This window comes from Lactuca saligna, chromosome 9 (genome assembly GCF_052625555.1).
Source record: "Lactuca saligna cultivar CGN05327 chromosome 9, ASM5262555v1, whole genome shotgun sequence".
Classification (NCBI taxonomy): Eukaryota; Viridiplantae; Streptophyta; class Magnoliopsida; order Asterales; family Asteraceae; genus Lactuca; species Lactuca saligna.
In genome coordinates, this window is record NC_136425.1 from 32,376,457 (window position 1) to 32,395,913 (window position 19,457).

Here is a 19,457-nt window from a genome sequence, read left to right on the forward strand (position 1 = left end):
CCAACGTAAATCCAGTACGCCCAGTGTACTGGGTCAACCACCTCGATGGTGGTCAAACATCTAGGCGAGTACGCCCCTTGTACCAGAAGAGTACGCCCCGCGTACGTCCTCTGTTGGACCTTTGACAATTAGGCTTCGGGTTTGGGCTGTTTATAGACTAATTGGATTTGGACCTTTACTGTACTTGATGAATAAGATGTTTTGGGCCAAATTTTGATAATGGATCTTGGGATTAGGCCCAATTTGGTCAAATTAGGCCAATAATAGGCTTTGCATAAGGACCTTCAAGATTTTGGATTTGGCATTGGGCCTTAGCCCAATAGAGAGAAAGGGCATGATGGATTGTGTGGACTGTAGTCAAGACTATTATTTTGTGTATTGAATTAGTATCTATTGTGTTATAGTTCAGAATTTTGCTGAGATAGCAATCAGAGATTTTTAGTACTTCAGCACTACTTGCGAGGTGAATTATCCTCACTATACTCAAGGGTCTTAGGCACTAAGGCCAGCCCTGTGGATTGTTATATGGATATGTTATGCTAGTATGATTCTGCTAGATCTGTATCCTGGTAGATAGGATGGTATTGTGAGGTATGATCCATTAAATCGTTTGTTTGTCTATAGATTGTTATGTGATTATCTGTTATATGTGCACATGTTTTTTGGTGATTAAGGCTTATCAGCTTTGTGCGAAAGCTAATAGAACTGGGCATTCCAACCTGTTGGTTGTGGGCCTGGGGTATTCCATCCCGAGGATGACTGAACCCATAGTATGATGTTTATGATTATATGTCTATTATTGTGTGTATGAGTATTTTGCGGGAACTCACTAAGTTCTCAGGCTTAAAGTTTCAGTTTATTGTTTTAGATACATCAGGGGTCGCAGCAAGGCAAATGCGTGATCGTACAACTCCTCATCTTTTATGCCTTTGTTTTTAGGAGACTCTGATATAGACTATTTTGAAAACAAATTTGTAATAACTATTGGCTTTTAAATGTTTTCAAAAGTTTAAAATTTGGCATGATTTTTATGGGTGTTACAAGTTTGATACTCTCGTTCCAAACTACTTGAGAGGTGAGTTGTCCTCACTATACTAACATGGTCGAAGGCACCAATACAGGCCCTCTTTGGATTTGTATCCAGGTTATTGAATGATATGTTTATTAATTTACATCCTGGTAGTTAGGATGGTGATATGCTTAGTGACCTGGTTAGGTCGGTATCCTGGTATATAGGATGATGCTATGTTAATGACCGGTTAGGTTTGTATCATGTTTATAGGATGTTGCTATGATTAGTGATCTGTTAGATCGGTTTGACTGTTATATATGCTAGCATATGATATTTATGTGCACATGCTTGTTTGATTGGGGGTTGGGTTGAGGCGGTCCTGCTTTGTGCTGAGCCAACATACACAGGGCGGTCCAGATAGACTGAAGGCTCTACGAGGCGGTCCAGTCAGTCCGAAGGCCCGATGACCAATCCGGATAGACTGTAGGCCCTGCGAGGCGGTCCAGACGTGCCGAAGGCTCGGAGAGCGGTCTAGATAGACTGAAGGCCTGCGAGGTGGTCCAATCAGTTTGAAGGCTCATTATGCATGTTGTTTGTTAATATGATTATGATTATGATTATGATTGTATAACGTTGGTATTTTGGGGAAACTCACTAAGCTTCGAGCTTATAGTTGTTGATTTTGTTTCAGGTACTTCTGATGATCGCGGGAACGCGAAGGCGTGATTGTGCAGCCCCTTATGTTTTTATGATTTGATTATGGGATCCTCTGACATTAAACCATTTTGAAAACATGTTTGTAATAATTACTGGTTTTGAATGATTTAAAAAGTTTTAAATTTTCTTGAATTTTTGGGATGTTATAGGGACGAGCAGGATCAATATAATTGGGGGGGGGGGGGGGGGTTGTTCCATGTAAACTAGTTCGTTAAGATTGTCATATAAAAAAGTGTTCTTAACATCAAGTTGATGAAGATGCCAATGGTAGATGGTGGTAAAAGAAAGCACAATTTTAACAGTAGTAGCTTTTACAATAGGACTTAAAGTATGAGAGTAATCAATCATGGGTACCTGAGTGAAACCTTGAGCAACCAAGAGAGCTTTATACCAATCAATGGTGCCATTTGAGTGAAGCTTAGTTCGAAACACCCACTTAGAGCCAACAATGTTGGAGTGAGAAGGACGATGTATGAGATCCTAAGTGTGTGTGTGTGTGTGTGTGTGTATATATATCTCCCTCTATCTCTCTCTTCTTTATCCCATCTCTAAACTCCGATACCTCCCTTCCCCTTTCATTTCCCCATCTCCATCATCATGCAAACGACCATAATTTTCACAAAACACCACCACTATCACCATTCACAGCCACCGATCTCCATAAAAAATACCATAGAGACCATCACCTACCCTACCTTATCTACTTATCTTCACCTTATCAGACTTGTAGCTCAAAAGAAAGAAGAAGGTGAAGAGGAACATGTAATTAAGAGATAGAGGGGCAAAGGGTGTGGGATAGAAAAACATATATATGAGATTGATTAAGAGAAGGTGAAGGTGAAACCTACACTGTTCACCATCGTCTCTACCTTGCACCTTCCATCATCCAACCATCACCTCCCATGTCGACTTCGATTATGACCATGTAACTCGATTGTTTCCATATCTTATCCACAATGTAGGCATATATCGATATGGATATCTGTTGAAACCCAAATCGACGAAGATCGATGATATCTGTCGAGACCCTAGCCGATGCCGATAGGGGGAGCACATGTGACGAAACCCTAGCTGACAGAGATTGTTGAAAACGTACATGTGACAACGAAGATCGAAGACTTCATATTACAGGCGGTGGTAACGATATGAAACGGTACAAAACCACTCACGCCGAAGCAGAAGGACAAAATAGAAGAGTATTCTAATCGAAGAAGAAGGAGGATGAGAGAGAGACGGGGTGCGGTCTGTCGATGGTGGTGGGTGACGACCTGACAATTCTTTTCTCCGACGAGATAATGTCTTCTCCGTTGGTGGTTTGTTGGTGGCTTAGGGGAAATAGGTTTAAAAGGAAGTGGTTAGGATAAAGCAGGTGGGGTAGGTTTTTTTGTTTTATAAATAATTGTAAGAAAAAAATAAACCAAAAAATTAATAAAAATGACAGAATAGTCATTTCATGTCTGCAAACGCTGAAACATACAAATTTAAATTAACAAGGGATGATATTTGTAACTTTTAATAAAATGAAGGACAACTCAAGTTAATTTTTTATAATAAAAACTAAACATCAAAAGATGATTGGTGTAATTTACCCATAATAATTCTATAAATAAAAACTTTATATCACTTAGAAAGTGGCTAAGATTTGGGCCAAAATTATTATCATTATTATTATTGATACTCGTGTTCACATTTTGAACCATTTGTCCATATTGAATCAAACCGAACCTAGACCGGTTATAATTAATGGGTTGGGTATCGATTCTAAAGATTGACTATTTTGGTTTCAGATGGCCCAAGTTTTAAACTTTGTTGAAAAAAAAAAAGAATTTAATTTTGGGACAACTTAGTAGGAAAAACAAATCCGGACCAACTTCGTAATAAAGTTTAAAACTTTGGCAAAAAATAAATATGCAAATGACCTATTAACATAGTAGGTCAAAACATATGAACCTTACCTTTTTAAACAATAAATCGAGTTTATTAGCAATTTAAAAGAAATTTTAAATCGCTCTTTCAAAAAAAAAAAAAAAAAAAAAAAAAAAAAAGACAATTTAAATCATTGTTTCATAATATCAATAATAACCAAATAAAAAAAAAAAGACATAAGTAGTATCATATATGGTTTTACAAGAGAGAAAATCGACAAGATTATTCCAAGAACAAAGATATAAGAAACATAATTAAGAAGATGAGAGTTGCAAGTCGATGGGTTAAAAGAGCAAGAGGAAAAGGGCCGGTGACTTGAGATCTGTGGTTAACAAAAACTGAATAAGGTTTTGTATTGTTTCTATATATAAATGATTTCCTGAGATCTGTTGAGGAGAAACATATAAACTCTCAAAAGGTTGTGTGTACATCGTACAATATAAACCATAATATAATATAATAAATAACACTAATAATAATGTTTTTTTTTATAACTACCATCGTTACTAATAATTAAAAAAAAAAACCTCATACATGTACCCAAATTAATTCGAAGAAAACGTATCACATAAAACTCTCATACACAAAGCCAAATTCAAAACAAATGGATGAATAATATAAAAACATGCTTAGGGAATCACATACCAATACCAAGTCCAACTCTTACCACTATTATATAGCCCATAATTTTAGGAAACAAACGAAAACTAAATACAAAATCGTCCATAAACTTACCATCAAATTACATAGATCCTCATTCCTACTATAAACTAAATACAAAATCGTCCCTTAACTTACCATCAAATTATATATATCATTCCATCGAAATAAAAATTACCAATATAAAATTATGATAAGCTTTTCGGAGCTTCTAATAAAGAACTTGCAATTGAACAACTAATTTTTATTATTAAGTAAGAAATATATATATATATACGTGGAAATTGAAAAAAAAAAAAAAAGATAAAATAACCAAAACATTTGGAGTTTTTGAGAAATATATAATTTTTGAAAATAAAATATATATATATATGAGCGGAGGTTTAAATGACATATTTTCTTTTGTTCTTGTGCCATGTGAGAAACAGACAAGTTATCTTACGTTTGCAGACACTAAATTGATACAAAATAATGAGAATGGGACTCGAATAGATATTTATATTCAATAGGGGAGTATATGAAACATAATTACAAGTGTAAGGACTGTTCATGTAACACTTTTCGATTAAAACAAAAAGCCTATGTTGATTGATGATGATCTTCCTCTCCAACTTCCCTTGCATCTCATACATTCCAATCGCTTGAGAGATTTGTTCATATTAACAAGCGGGATTGTTTTTTGTTTTGTTTTCGATTTCGAAAGAGAATTAAAGATGAATGACGCAGATGTATCCAAACAGATACAACAGATGGTTGCATTCATTCGGCAAGAAGCCGAAGAGAAAGCCAACGAGATCTCTGTTTCCTCTGAGGAGGTTCGATCGTTTCTTTTTCCTTTCTTAAATTGATACATAGAAATGATGGTTTTAATACGTGGGTTCTTTTTCAATTTTCAAGAGAATGTTAATTTGAATATTCCCCATGGAACCCTACATATTGATGATGGTTAATCCTTAAATATGTAATCACAATATAAATCCATCTATCAAATATTTTTCATGTTTGACGATATCATAGTTAGAAAATTTTGATGACGATTGGTTGACAATGTTATACCACATTACGTACGTAATTATTGACGGGTATTGGACAAATAACCCAGACAAATCTTGTGTGATTTGTTATTTCGTTGTTCATGAAAATCTTACATAAGAGGTTGACATGAATGTGTTATTTTCCCTTTCAACACTTAAGTGTCAACGATGCTTGACGTGCATGCAAGTTAATTACTTTCTTTTTGGAGCATAGTTGATCATATATAATTTCCATAAACATGCTTTTTTGATATATAATCTTTTTATCATTATGCATGCCTATGGTATACTTTATAGGAATTCAACATTGAGAAAATGCAAATAGTTGACACCGAGAAGAAGAAAATCAGACAGGACTACGAACGCAAGACAAAACAAGTGGAGGTTAAAAAGAAAATGTGAGTACGTTTGCATCCTTTTAAATATATAGATCTCATTTAATATAACTATAAAGTATAAATTGGTATATATGTAGATGAGAAGTGAGTGTGACTTTGTGAGTAATTAATTAATGGTTGTTGCAGTGAATACTCAATGCAGTTGAATGCATCCCGTATCAAAGTTCTTCAAGCACAAGACGATTTGGTAAATGGGATGAAAAATGCTGCTGCCAAGGAGCTTCTTAATGTTTCTCATAACAAAAAAACATACAAAAAGCTTATCCAAAGCTTGATTGTTCAGGTAACTTAATTAATTCAGGAATCTTTTACTAGTTTAATTAATCATTAAAATATGTACTTTTATATATACGTAACTTAATTATTTTGAGGATGCATATGTATATGCAGAGTCTACTAAGGCTGAGTGAGCCAGCAGTGTTGTTGAGGTGTAGGGAGGTGGATCTTTCGCTTGTTGAGTCGACTTTAGAGGACGCCAAAAAAGAGTATGCCTCCAAAGCAAAAGTTCAGGCTCCAAGAATTGACCTCGACAAAACTGTATATCTCCCACCACCTCCAAATAGTTCAGACCCTCATCGTCCTTCCTGGTAATAATTATCATTCACCTCCAAGTATACATCAATGACATATTAGTCCCTCAACTATACATATTAATACAAACATGCATGTGAGTTATGTTATGTTATGTTATGGGCACTATAACTTATACTAGTTTTGTTGCTGTTTTAAAAGCTGTGGAGGCGTTGTGTTAGCTTCAATAGATGGGAAGATTGTTTTCGAGAACACCCTTGATGCGCGACTAGATCTTACTTTCAGGAAGAAGCTTCCTGAGGTATTTTGACAGATAGATAGATAGATTCTCATTACTAATTTATGAAAATCTTACTATTTTGTTGTCGAAATTAAGGAGACGTACATCTTGTTTGACTAGATATGTATGTTTATATATATATATATATTTTTTTGATGCAGATTCGCAAGACCCTTTTTAAGGAATAAGAGCGAGCAGGGCTTGAATATTTGGTCATATTTGAGGTGCAAATAACATTCAATGCATAAGCGGGAAAGTGATAAATAAGCAGCTTAGTGAGTTTCATAAGAGAGTAGACTCGGTGATATATTATTCTTTATTTATTTATTTACTTTAATCAATGAATTCGATTCCTAGATCCATGACAATTGTCTATTGGTTTCAACTACATGAGTTATGTTAAAGCAATAATGGAGGATTTCTGCTAGTTAATAACTCTCACTTAATTTTCTTTTTGTATGTAAATTCTAAAACATGAGGGTCCGATGACACCATGAGACTCGTCGGGTCGTCGCCATCCACCCCATTTTTCATATTAAAAATTATTAAAATATATTTGTTGAGAATATAAGTACACCGCTAAAATTTAGAGCGACACACAAAGGCACAAACTAGGAAATTATACTTATCATTAATTAGCCCGTTTGATTTTTTTTTTTCTTTTTCTTTTAGAACAAAGGAAAAGAGCTCAAGAGACCAAAAAGCTATTTCTCCTTAAATTACTCGATGATCGAACACTTTCGGACCGTTCCTAAAAAAAGAATGATATTGAATCTCTCTAAAATGAAATTAGACCCAAAATAGATCGGACTAATTTGAGACAGTCCGGGACCGGTCTGAAAAAGAACAAATTGGTTTGGAAAAAAAAAAAACGGACCATTTCGAGATCGACCTAAGAACAGTTTAAAAAACCAGGAAGCGAAAGTTTATGTACATAATTTTTGTTTATATTATATGTTTTAAAATTTTAATCACATATTTACCAAGTTCTTCCTTTATTTTATTAAAATTTAGTTTATCATTTTTATTAAATTTTAGTATATCATTTTCGTATTAATCATATATTTGTTAACAGAAAAAATTGAAATCGAAACGAAACACCGTGAGATCAGACTGAAAAAGGCTCAAGCAAAAACCGTGAGAGAGAACAGTCCGAAACCATCTGAAACCGATTCGGTAAAAAAAACTATATTTTTTCTAGACCGACTCAAATCCTATCCAAAACCACCAATGTACATCTCGATTATTATTCCTTGCTACATTTAAAAGAAACATTAATAATCTGATATGGATAAATTTAGAGCTTCTTTTCCTTTAGCACTTATACCTAGTTAATTTTTGTAAAAAATGTGAAAAACATAATTCTATCATCCTATATATAGAGATAAACATGCAGCCCAAAATAAAATAATTTACTTTCCCTCACACTTTTTTTTCATATCTTATACGGCAAATTTATCATTATGGTTAGCACTTACTTTTGAAAAAAATATATATATATATATAATAATAATAAAAAATAACAATAAATAAATAAAATAAAATCATCATGTTTTGCATGATATTTTTATTAGAACCCTTTAAGATTATTAAACTTTTCAAATCAAGTATTTTTGCCATAAAAAATCAATGCAACTTGTAAGAACGCGTCCACAACAATTTTATCATGACATTTTATATTAGGTGGACTTTTTGATGAAATGTGACATGTGTGACATCTCGTAACCCTTGATAGGAAATTGATAACTTATGTTGTTAGCCTATGCTATATATATTATTTATGTTCATTGGAACATTAGAGTATCTGTAATGGGAGTTGAAAATGAATTTCTAATACAATTTTAATGCAATTTTATTGACTTTTTAAAAATTGATTGAAAAATATATTCTCTCTCTTCTTATTGGCATTTTATTCGATTTTCTGTCAGGTGAATGGAATGTAGATGCTTTTGGGTCGATATATGAGTGTTGTTTGTTAGGTTTGATTATATTAGCTACACTATGTTAGTATGTTGCATATTTTGTACTTGTGAACATAACTTTTATTTTTATTTTTTTAATCTGAATTTTTTGTTAAAAACTAAAATTTAAAAGCTCTCAAAAGCCGAACACAGCCTTAATAATATAACGATTTTATGTTAGAAAAAAAGTTTTCGTAAAGCCTGTCGTCATTCGGGAATAACTCTCACGAATATGAGAGATTTTGTTTTTCTTTTAAAAACTTATAAGTACCATAACTTACCTAATAAGCTAACCAACATGAAAAAGTAGGTTAAGTATGAGGATTGAAAAAAAAAAAAAACAGATTTAACCAGGAAGAAAATAAGATAATGCTAGATCTTTTATGTAATTAATTTGATAAAAAATGATAAATTGTCATTCATGATCCATCTTGTCTTTTAAGTTCTTCACTATCTAAAGTAGAGTAAACACGTTCAATCATTCGAATACTAATCATGATGTTTGACTAATAAAAACCACTAAACACCTTTTACGAGACATAGATAACCAATACCTAAATTACTATAAATAATGTCCTCATAAAATGAAAAATACTTTACTTTTAACTTCATATATCTTTTCTTACTTTTGTTTAATAAGAGAAGATCGAATATTCCATCTTTTTTTTTTTTTTTTTTTGAAAAATATAAAAGCATGTAAATACACAATGGGTCAACAACAAAAACAATGGGATCTTGTATTTATCCTTGCAAACACCCAAAGGCCAAAGAACCAAAACCTCAGTAAATGTAGAAAAGATAAGTCAACATAACTCCACTCTTGCCTTCATGAAACATGACGAATCCCCTTACTTCATCATCGCAATATCAACGACTCAAACTGAAGCAACAAACAAATAAAACAATCTTGACTGCGTCAGCAGCAGAAAAACACACACACAAATACACAATCTGTCTTTTCCTCTTTTGTGTGTGTATTAATGGATATCACTTATCGGCAAAATTCCACCAACCATTACCACAATTGCCTTCTTTCTTTATCGAAGTGAATGCTGATTATTCTACTATCACTCTTTTAATGGCGATGCATACAGGTAAATTTCATGCATTTCATGTGTCAAATTAAAAAAAGATACAACTATGGCGTGTGAACACACTGACAATTTGATATTTGACTACTTGGACAATGGAGATTATTCAAAGATTGGTTATCATAAACAAATTATTGCCAACCCTTTTTTATTATTAGGTTCTGATTCTTTTTTTCACAGAGTAGTAAAGCTTAAGGTCGTTGACATGTAAACATTACGAGTTGTTTTTATCTTTTCGATTTTATTCTCTGTATGAACTTGATGAACTCAACAAATCTGTGAATTAAACTCCATGATAAAGTATTATGTTACATCCATCTACGGATTCTTCCTGAGATTTCTTCGCAATTTGTCTGATTGATTGATTGATACCCTTTTGTGTTTCTTTTGCGATTCTCTCAAGTAAACTGGAAGTAATCGATTCGAGATAGAATTTCGAGATGCTGGGGTTCAGATTCAGATCATGTGGAAGATTGAAGTACGAAATCCAACAACACAATTTTCTTTCTGGAGCTTTTTAGCATCGTATTGAAATCGTTTTCTGTTGTTTTATCGAATTTTGGTTGTCTTTGGATTTGGAAAATAATTTCAGGATAATGGGATTCAAGTTCAAATCATGCGGGTGTGTTTTTGCGCTGATAATTCAATTCTTGATGACGATTTCTGTTGCAAAAGTTACAGATCCTTCTGAAGGTCTGCTCAAATTGTTTATTGTCTCATATTCATGTCTTCTACCATCATTAATTGACTAAAAGGTTATCCATTTTCTTGCTTCTAGACTCTTGATGTTTTTTTTTTTTTTCTTTTTGATTTATTTTATATATAGTTTCTGCATTGCTTGCTGTGAGAGGTAGATTGGTTGATCCACTGAATCATCTTAGAAATTGGAATAAAGGGGATCCATGTACATCAAATTGGACAGGAGTTATATGTGTTCATAAATCCAATGTTGATAAATACTTACATGTTCAAGAAATGTATGTATTCATGTCTTATTTTTCACGTTTCTTTATTTAGTTGTTGTTGCAAATCGGCTTATTTGATTCTATTTTCATTTTTCTTTTGTTTACAGACAACTACTAAACATGAATCTTTCAGGAAGTTTAGCACCTGAACTTGGCCAATTTTCTCATCTGACAATATTGTAAGTCAAAAGATGAAAAATAATAAATTTATGCACTTTTTTGTTTCTTTGGGTGATGAATTAACTCCGATTTGTGTTTTATTTATTGAAGAGATTTCATGTGGAATGACTTGAGTGGAAGTATACCCAAGGAGATTGGAAATATTTCATCTTTGGTACTCTTGTAAGTAAAATTTAATCATGAGATTTTATTAATTCGTGTTTGTTGTTAATATTATGACCTAATTTCTATCTATTGCAATCTTCACAGGCTTCTGAATGGAAACAGATTAAGTGGCAATTTACCCGATGAACTTGGGTATCTTAGGAATTTAGATAGATTCCAGATAGATCAAAACCATATATCTGGAGAAATTCCCAAATCATTTTCAAACTTGAACAATATTAAACACATGTAAGTGGATCACAAGAGTAGATTTTATTGGAGTATGTATTTGTTTATGTGATTAAATAACATTTTTTGTTGATTTTTCAGCCATTTCAACAACAACTCGTTAAGTGGTCAAATTCCTTTGGAACTTTCCAACTTATCTACTCTAATGCACTTGTGAGTAACATCATATGCATGTTTCTCTCTCTTCCTTTCATATGATAAGGGCATTCACGTCTTTTGTACTGACGAGAGATCAAGAGCGAGTCTCTGTCCCATCTTTTTGGGTGGGGCAAAAATTGTAGCTTTTATCTCATTGACATCTGTGTCAGTCCCAGTCAAACACAGTACAACCTGTTTCACGTCTTGTCATTTCTCTCCATATTTTTTTTATCTAAACTTTTTATGCCATATTTATTCATAGGCTTCTGGACAACAACAACTTATCCGGTTATCTTCCATCAGAATTTGGAAATTTTCCAAATATGCGGATAGTGTAAGATAATATTTAGATCATAATGAATTAGTTATATCATAAATGCTCATTTATTGTTGATTCTATCTTTCAGTCAGCTTGATAACAATCACTTTGATGGAGCCGAAATTCCTGCTTCATTTGGAAATCTATCAAAAATAGTGAAATTGTAAGTTCTATTCAAAAAACATCCTCTTCTTTTTTTCATATACAAGATAATGATAATGATTCTTCATATAAACAAATAAATGAAACTTTTGAATTTGTGTTGCAGAAGCCTTAGAAACTGTAGCTTGCAAGGAGTTGTGCCTGATCTTAGCAGAATACAGAATCTTAGCTATATGTAAGCACCCCCCCCCCCCCCCCCCTCTTCTTATCTTATAATTAGCTGATGTTTGGTTAATATAACAGAGATCTAAGCGAGAATAGACTCACTGGATCCATTCCATCAAATAAGCTTTCAAACAGTATCACAACTATGTAAGTTCAAATTCAAAGATGTTTCCATTGTATTACATCATCCTATTTCTGGGCTTTTTTTATTGAATTACTACTTTGTGCAGTGATTTATCAGATAACCAGTTAAATGGATCTATTCCTGAAAGTTTTTCAGATCTTCCTTCTCTTCAAAAACTGTGAGGGTTTTGATTTTTTTTTCTTTAATTTGTTTCCATTCTCATTAAAAAATTAACATTTCTGTTTCCATATTGTATGATTACAGGTCCTTAGAGAACAACTTTCTTGATGGTTCCATCTCCCCTAAGCTATGGCAGAATAAATCATTTACTGCAACCTCAAAACTTTTACTGTAAGAAATACAGCATTTTTTTTATTTTTTAAAAATTTTTGTTACTCATTTCTTGATCATGTGTTCAAAACATGCAGTGATTTCCGTAATAATTCTTTTTCAAGTGTTACTGGGGTTTTAAATCCACCTGTTAATGCTAGCCTAAGGTATGCCATCTTCATATACTTCGACAAACGATTGTATGAGTTTATCTGTATATACGCTAATCGAATGATTGAATTTGATTTATATATTTATTAGGCTAAATGGAAATCCAATTTGTCGAAATTCAAGCATACAAAACAAAGATGAATTCTGTGGGCCAAAAGATTATGGAGAATACATGCGTTCCATTTCAAAAGACGCAACCGATTGTCCAATTCAATCATGCCCTACAGACAATTACTTTGAATATGTTCCAGAATCCCCAATTCCTTGTTTTTGTGCTTCACCTCTTAGAATCGGGTATCGCCTAAAAAGTCCAAGCTTTTCTTATTTTCCACCATATCATGAGCAATTCGAAACATATGTCACTGGTGCTCTCGATTTGGAGTTCTACCAACTATCTATCGACTCGATTATGTGGGAAAAAGGACCTCGTTTAAGGATGCATCTTAAACTTTTCCCTAAAGCTGGCATGGATCATTCAAGTACATTCAGTACAAGTGATGTTTTGCGTATCAAAGGCATTTTTACAACATGGGTATTTCCTGGAAGCCACTTATTTGGACCCTATGAGCTTCTCAATTTCACTCTTCTTGGACCTTATTCACACTGTAAGCTTTTCATATTCATGTCGGATGATTAATTACATATCTGCAACTAGTTTGTCGTGTTTTTGTAATCTCACATTGTGTTTTTATTGTTGTAGTGAATGTTGAAACACCGAGCAACGGTATAAGCAAGGGCGTTGTGGTAACAACTGTAGTTATAGGAGTCGTTTGCGCTTTAGCAATTTCTTCAATACTTACTGTTGTGATCAAGAAACGACGCGAGAGATACAAGCATACATCATCAAGAAAATCTTTACGTAAGTTTTTGATACAAAAACTTTAAATTTATCGTTCACCCGATTAATCTGATGTTAAATGTTTGCAGTTGCGAAACTTTCCATCAAAATCGATGGGGTTAAAAGCTTCACTTTTAGAGAAATGGCGATTGCAACTCAAAGCTTCAGTAATTCGAGTCTTGTGGGGAGAGGAGGTTATGGGAAAGTTTATAAAGGAGTATTATGGGATAACACCATGGTTGCTATAAAGCGTGCAGAAGAAGGATCATTACAAGGTGAAAAGGAATTTTTAACAGAAATAGAGATTTTGTCAAGATTACATCACCGAAACCTAGTTTCACTTCTTGGATATTGTGATGAGGAAAAGGAACAGGTATTCATTCTTTTGGTTTTATATGGATAAAGTTCTAAATGGATAAAATACTGAATGAGTGTTGTGGGCCCCACGTATGCAGATGCTTGTTTATGAGTACATGCCTAGAGGAACATTGCGTGATTGGCTTGATGGTATGAAACTTTTTTAGATCCAATCTTTTAACATATCAAAAAAAGATGAATTTGATAACAATTTACAAAATTCACAGCAAAATCTGGAGAATCTTTGAGCTTCCGGATGAGGTTACACGTGGCATTGAACTCAGCTAAAGGGATTCTTTATCTTCACACAGAAGCCAATCCACCAATATTCCATCGTGATATCAAATCAAGCAATATTCTTCTCGACTCCAAAATGACTGCAAAAGTTGCTGATTTTGGGCTTTCAAGACTCGCACCAATCTTGGATGACAATGGAGTTGGGCCTAACTATGTATCCACACTTGTTAGAGGAACACCCGTAAGTTGTCATTCTTTAATAACATTTGTTATTCTAAATTCTCTTTGTTAGATTTGATGATATAATATCTAACTTCCACCATGTTTATAATAGGGTTACCTTGATCCTGAATACTTATTAACCCATAAGTTGACAGACAAAAGTGACGTTTATAGCTTTGGAGTTGTGCTTTTAGAGATCTTGACTAGTATGAAGCCAATATCACATGGCAAAAACATCGTTCGTGAGGTATGCTTAATTTGTTTTTTCAACACATATCAAGATCTTCAAATGGATATAAGAAAATGAAAATGTGGGTTTGTTTTTTCAGGTGAAAATAGCTCATGAAACAGGAACGATGTTCTCAATTGTAGACAGCAGAATGGGTTCATACCCTTCTGAATGTATTGAGAAGTTTGTACTTTTGGCTCTTTGGTGTTGCAAGGATAAGCCTGAGAAAAGGCCAAGTATGTTGGATGTGGTGAGGGAGTTGGAGCAAATACTTGAAAAGATGCCAAAAAATGAGTTGTTGGATCCGGATTCAAACTACTTTGTGGAATCATCATCAATGTCTTCTTTGTATAGCTCATCAAATGTTCAAGGAAGTAGTGATCTTACTAGTGGTGGTAGCCCCTTAGTGTATCCTCGTTGATGTACAAACAAATTCAAATTTTGCACAAAGGTGAAAATAGGAATTGTATATCTATGTGTATAGAAAAAAGTATGATTATGATGTGAGAGTTGAGATCAATGTATTTTGTTGTACATTGCAACATGGTAGAGAAGATTTTAATAAACTCTTATTGTGATTTTGTGCTTTCTCTTTACAAGGTTTTTGATTTGTTGTCATTTGAATCAAATAGCATATAGCATAACATATATGAGACAACAATGTAGTAGTCATATGTTTGTGCTAACACATGAATAAATCCAAAGAATCAAATCACCCAATAAACAAGAAAAAAAAAAAAAAACATCCCTTACTCTACTACGCTTTACACTCCATTTTATATCTATCGTTCTATTTTTTTTTTTTTTTCAAAAAATGAATATAAAATTGAATAACAAACTCAAAACTCACAGGTCAGCCTATACATTTCATTTCTTTTTTTCAAAAAATCATGCAATATATATGAGGGTGTGTATGTAAATTGTAACAGAAAGGTGGGGCCCAACTAACGTCCAGTTTTTGCGCGTTTCATGCCACTTGTATTGAATGGTGACATGCTTCCACTTGGTCCAGGACTCTCTTCTCTCAAACCCGAATTTAGCATCGCTAGCTCTCTTAATTGTTGTCTTTTGATGTAATCTTCTGATTCATCCTGTAATCAGAAAAAAAATGTTTGACTTTTTAGGTCAAATCAATTCAATACTTAAAAGTTAAAAGTCAAAGTAGAAGAAAAGAAATAATACCACTGGTTTTAGCAACTCCTGGATAATTTCCTGAGCTTGCCTTAGCCTTAAATCGACAACACTTGGTGGCAAATCAGCCTCAATCAAGATGTGAAGTGGCTCGTTTAAATGCTCATATCCAGGTCTTCCCCTTAGTTTCTCTTCCTTTATAGATCGTTAAATTTAGCAATGATTAGAATCAAGGAATTTTGAATTTTATGATATAAGAAGCATATGAAAAAAAAAAAAAGAACCTTATCAGGATCTTTGATTGACCCTTTTCCTCTTATATACACACGACACCCGGTTGTAGCCTCTATACGTTTTAGTGAATTGCCTCGAGGTCCCAAAAGTCTGCCAACAAAGTTAAACTAAAATCCAAAGAACAAAAACATGTCATTCGCTTTCCCCATTTATATCTTTTGATCTAAAAATTCAAGTTTTTTTTTTTTTTGAATCATGAAATTAAGCTTACATTTGGGAAGGTATCAACGGGAATATCCAACCTCAAGATTCGCTTCACTGTGTATGAACTAGGGCTTGCTGGAGTTCCTTGCCAATCCATTGTCATTCCACTTAACCTCTGACATAACATTATAATTTCAAATATTTATTTAGGAAATGAGAAGTTTTAGAGCTGAATGAGTAAAATTATTATTATTAATTAATTACCTCCTGTGGAAAACCATTCCAACCACCTGGAATTTGCGACATGAGATCTGAAGAAGCCATGGGGCTTGGGCTTCTATGTCGCATTCTTTCAAGCTCATTATACCCTTGGTTTTGTAACATACTAGAAACCCTCATTAATTCTGAAATAAATGATGTTCAAGTCAATGGTTAAAAGCTTAATTATAGGAAAATTTGAGAATTGAATATTGTTGTGATACTATTTCAAGACTCAAATTAAATAAAGAGCACATTTCTTCATGTATCTTGGAAATTGTCTAAGAAGAATTGTGCTAACAAAGTCCACAATGGAATGACAGAATGGGGATTGATTGCATTAGAAAAGGCGTATAGAGGGGCAAAATGGTCAACAAGTTAAGTTTTTTGGTGGGCATACAATTCGAGCAAAATGGTCAATCCTCTTTCTGTTAGTGTTCTTTACCTGATACAGGGTTGTTCCATGTTTGATGTTTCAAACAGATAGTCAATTTCAACTCATGTTTAAAGCAAATACAAGTGGATCTTCCTAAAAAGATAAAAACCTCAAAGATCATAAACCCTAGAAATTAAAATCTAGAAGAATCAAACCTTGATTCAGGAGTCTGGTGCATACGGGAAGAACTTGCGTAAACGGTTGAAGCTTCTGATGTTCCGCCAATAATTCAGATAAGTACTGACTGCGTAAATCGTAATACCAAAACAACATCAAAATAAAGAAACCTAATTACAGATTAAACAGCACACAAAGTTTTCTATTGAAAAAAAAAAATGAAACTCAAAAACCCATGAAACATGACGAAGGATTAAGCATATGAATTCACGAACCTATCAGCATCTCCGTTAGTTCTAATCTGAGGAGATACAGCTCTTGCTGGAGAATAGTTGTGATTATACAAACCTGAAGACATGATTTTTATATTTTTTTTTTGGTTGTGTGAAGAAAAAAAACTGATGGAAAATAAGCAGAAAAACAAGAGATGGGAAAAGGGTGTGCAAGTTTAGCAGAAAACTTGAGGCAATTATTTCCTTTACTTATTTCGTTTTCAAAGTTATTTTTAAAAAACATTTTTGGAAGAAAAAGTTGTCAGCATAAACTTTTTATGGATACTGTTTAAGGTAAAAAGATAATTCAAAGGGAACAATTCAACAAATATTCATCTACTACACCTAGCTAGCTCCCATTATTGAGGATAATTTTTATATTAAATTTAAAGGTGCATATTTGTTTATTGGTGCTGATCTTATAAATGTGTTAGTTGTTTGATGTGTATTATTGTTTTTTATTTTCATATTATTAATTGTACTTTAAATATTATTAATTGCACTTTAAATACCTCATTTGAAAATGAAACAATATTTACCTGAAGCTATATATATTTGCAGTTTTCAAAAAAAAAAAAAAATGAAAGCTAATGTAACTATTAAAAATAGATTAATATCCTTCTAAGAAATAATAAAATAACATATTTAATTTGAATTATTACTATATTGAAAGTGTACAAATTGAAAGTAACGATTATTAGGAAGAATAAAAAACAAATTGGTAAGAAAGTACATCAAGCATTTTAATCGTTATTAGTGATTTTTGTATTTTTTTCATATATATTGAAAATTATTATCTATAAATATCTTCTCTTGTTGTAGGAATATTCTTGGCTGGAATAAAATCAAGGGTATAGCTGTAAATTTGATGCAGGTGAGTAAATGAATAAGAAAAAGACCGAAGGTATTGAAGAAATAACGGCGGTCAACAGAGGGTAAGAGACACGTGTCAACCATGCAGGCAATAAGCGGTAGCCACTAGGAGCGGAAGTGGGTCCCAGTGGCCAATTAGCCAACAGAGTCTTAGCTGGAGGTACAGGGTGGGCCGACACCTTCCACCAACCGGCGCCGTTTTGTCCCCCTCAAACTGCTGCTCTTCCTCTGCTAATTGGTTTTCGCATTTTGTAGTTTTCCTAGCTACTATTTTATGTTCGGTTTTTTCATGATAATTTTTATATTTTTTTTTCGTTAATATTTTCTGAATGAAGGTTTTTTTTAGGATATAAACGTTAATCACTTAGTTGTATTTTTTTTATTATTTTATTGATTTACAGAGTATTTTTTCAACTTAACAAGGACAACTTGTTTTTAGTATTATATATGAATTTTATATACTAATAGTTAAAACATATATTTGAGAAATTAAAAATCCTTCTATATTTTATTTTTACTATCTTTTTATCCACGGTAAATGTTGACATATTCACATTAAATACTGACAAGTGGACTAAAATATTATTAATTTTATTAAATATATAATTAAATATGATACATGTTAATATTTGATAAGGTAGAAAATAAATAAAAATAAAATATAAGAAGATATTTAATTTCTATATATATTTAGATATTATTAATGATTGATTTGCGTTTACAATATCAAGAACTTATAATAGGAATAAGAACATGTTAACACTATGAGCTATGATTTATATCAAAGTTAATTAGATAATAAATTCGTTCAAATTTTAAATCTCAAACAGCAAAAAATTTAAGGATCCTATGTCCGAGTTTCCAACGATATCAAACATTTAACATAAATATATTGAGCGGCTAAAGATTTTGTAAAAAATGGTAAAATGATAAAACTAAGTAATACTTTTTTACGGATAATTATTATTTTACACATATACAAATTCAATAACTTTTGTTTATTTTAGATCAAATTATTTAGTACAAAATATCTACAATGGTTCAGATATTTATATGTTGCTTTCCTTCTCTTATCCCAAATCGGTCAAATCATATAAGTTATTTTTATTAAACTCAAACCGTAATAATATACTTCGTATACTTTTCTATGAACGAGAAATTTCAACTTTTGGTTGGAACATAAAATATCAAGACTTCGAAATTTCATTTCTAATTTAATCTTTGGCTGGACCAATAATGTGGGAAAAATGTTTCTTGTCGTTTTATCGTTTTTAACATTTAACTTTTAAGAAAAACAAAGAAAATTTTTTATTCGTTAGTAATAACTTCTAGCTTTTGGGGTAAGCAAAAAACTTCAATTATATTGGAAACGCCACTTAAAATGGTTTTTACCTAAAGGGAATATGACTTATCAAGGTAATTAACTTTTCGGTATGTTCACATCTGGGTAACTATCTTTTTTTTGTACATATGTAGGTAACAAACTTTTTGG

General features: G+C 32.6%; 3 protein-coding genes across 3 annotated transcripts; 2 read left to right on the top strand and 1 right to left on the bottom strand.

Moving 5' to 3' along the window:
* The first annotated feature begins 4,926 nt into the window (after positions 1-4,926).
* On the top strand, positions 4,927-7,020 carry LOC145015685 (V-type proton ATPase subunit E1-like). Its single transcript, XM_078974161.1, has 6 exons — positions 4,927-5,130; positions 5,647-5,747; positions 5,874-6,030; positions 6,138-6,334; positions 6,480-6,579; positions 6,720-7,020. Exons 1-6 carry the CDS (start codon positions 5,029-5,031, stop codon positions 6,744-6,746), a joined length of 684 nt encoding a protein of 227 aa, XP_078830287.1. The 5' UTR covers positions 4,927-5,028; the 3' UTR covers positions 6,747-7,020.
* Positions 7,021-9,476: 2,456 nt separating this feature from the next.
* On the top strand, positions 9,477-15,021 carry LOC145015682 (Leucine-rich repeat protein kinase family protein). Its single transcript, XM_078974159.1, has 22 exons — positions 9,477-9,613; positions 10,014-10,088; positions 10,203-10,303; positions 10,437-10,587; positions 10,683-10,754; positions 10,846-10,917; positions 11,005-11,148; positions 11,230-11,301; positions 11,549-11,620; positions 11,694-11,768; positions 11,874-11,942; positions 12,011-12,079; positions 12,163-12,234; positions 12,321-12,407; positions 12,485-12,553; positions 12,648-13,162; positions 13,258-13,416; positions 13,485-13,768; positions 13,851-13,902; positions 13,980-14,230; positions 14,324-14,458; positions 14,541-15,021. Exons 2-22 carry the CDS (start codon positions 10,051-10,053, stop codon positions 14,859-14,861), a joined length of 2,880 nt encoding a protein of 959 aa, XP_078830285.1. The 5' UTR covers positions 9,477-9,613; positions 10,014-10,050; the 3' UTR covers positions 14,862-15,021.
* Positions 15,022-15,165: 144 nt separating this feature from the next.
* Positions 15,166-17,286, bottom strand: LOC145015684 (KH domain-containing protein At3g08620-like). The gene is made up of 7 exons (XM_078974160.1): positions 17,096-17,286; positions 16,859-16,947; positions 16,274-16,413; positions 16,077-16,184; positions 15,856-15,972; positions 15,623-15,766; positions 15,166-15,531 (listed from the first exon to the last, which is right to left on the bottom strand). The coding sequence occupies exons 1-7, from the start codon at positions 17,176-17,178 to the stop codon at positions 15,385-15,387; spliced, it is 828 nt and encodes a 275-aa protein (XP_078830286.1). The 5' UTR covers positions 17,179-17,286; the 3' UTR covers positions 15,166-15,384.
* Between the last annotated feature and the right edge of the window lie 2,171 nt (positions 17,287-19,457).

Coding starts and splice junctions, on each gene's coding strand:
- LOC145015682 (XM_078974159.1), top strand. CDS start 10,051: ATGCTGGGGTTCAGATTCAGATCATGTGGAAGATTGAA. Junction 10,304..10,436: donor AGTTACAGATCCTTCTGAAG/GTCTGCTCAAAT, acceptor TTTTATATATAG/TTTCTGCATTGCTTGCTGTG. Junction 12,554..12,647: donor CCTGTTAATGCTAGCCTAAG/GTATGCCATCTT, acceptor TATATTTATTAG/GCTAAATGGAAATCCAATTT.
- LOC145015685 (XM_078974161.1), top strand. CDS start 5,029: ATGAATGACGCAGATGTATCCAAACAGATACAACAGATGGTTGCATTC. Junction 5,131..5,646: donor TCTCTGTTTCCTCTGAGGAG/GTTCGATCGTTT, acceptor TATACTTTATAG/GAATTCAACATTGAGAAAAT. Junction 5,748..5,873: donor GTGGAGGTTAAAAAGAAAAT/GTGAGTACGTTT, acceptor TGGTTGTTGCAG/TGAATACTCAATGCAGTTGA.
- LOC145015684 (XM_078974160.1), bottom strand. CDS start 17,178: ATGTCTTCAGGTTTGTATAATCACAACTATTCTCCAGCAAGAGCTGTA. Junction 16,185..16,273: donor GGAATGGTTTTCCACAGGAG/GTAATTAATTAA, acceptor ATGTTATGTCAG/AGGTTAAGTGGAATGACAAT. Junction 15,767..15,855: donor CAATCAAAGATCCTGATAAG/GTTCTTTTTTTT, acceptor CGATCTATAAAG/GAAGAGAAACTAAGGGGAAG.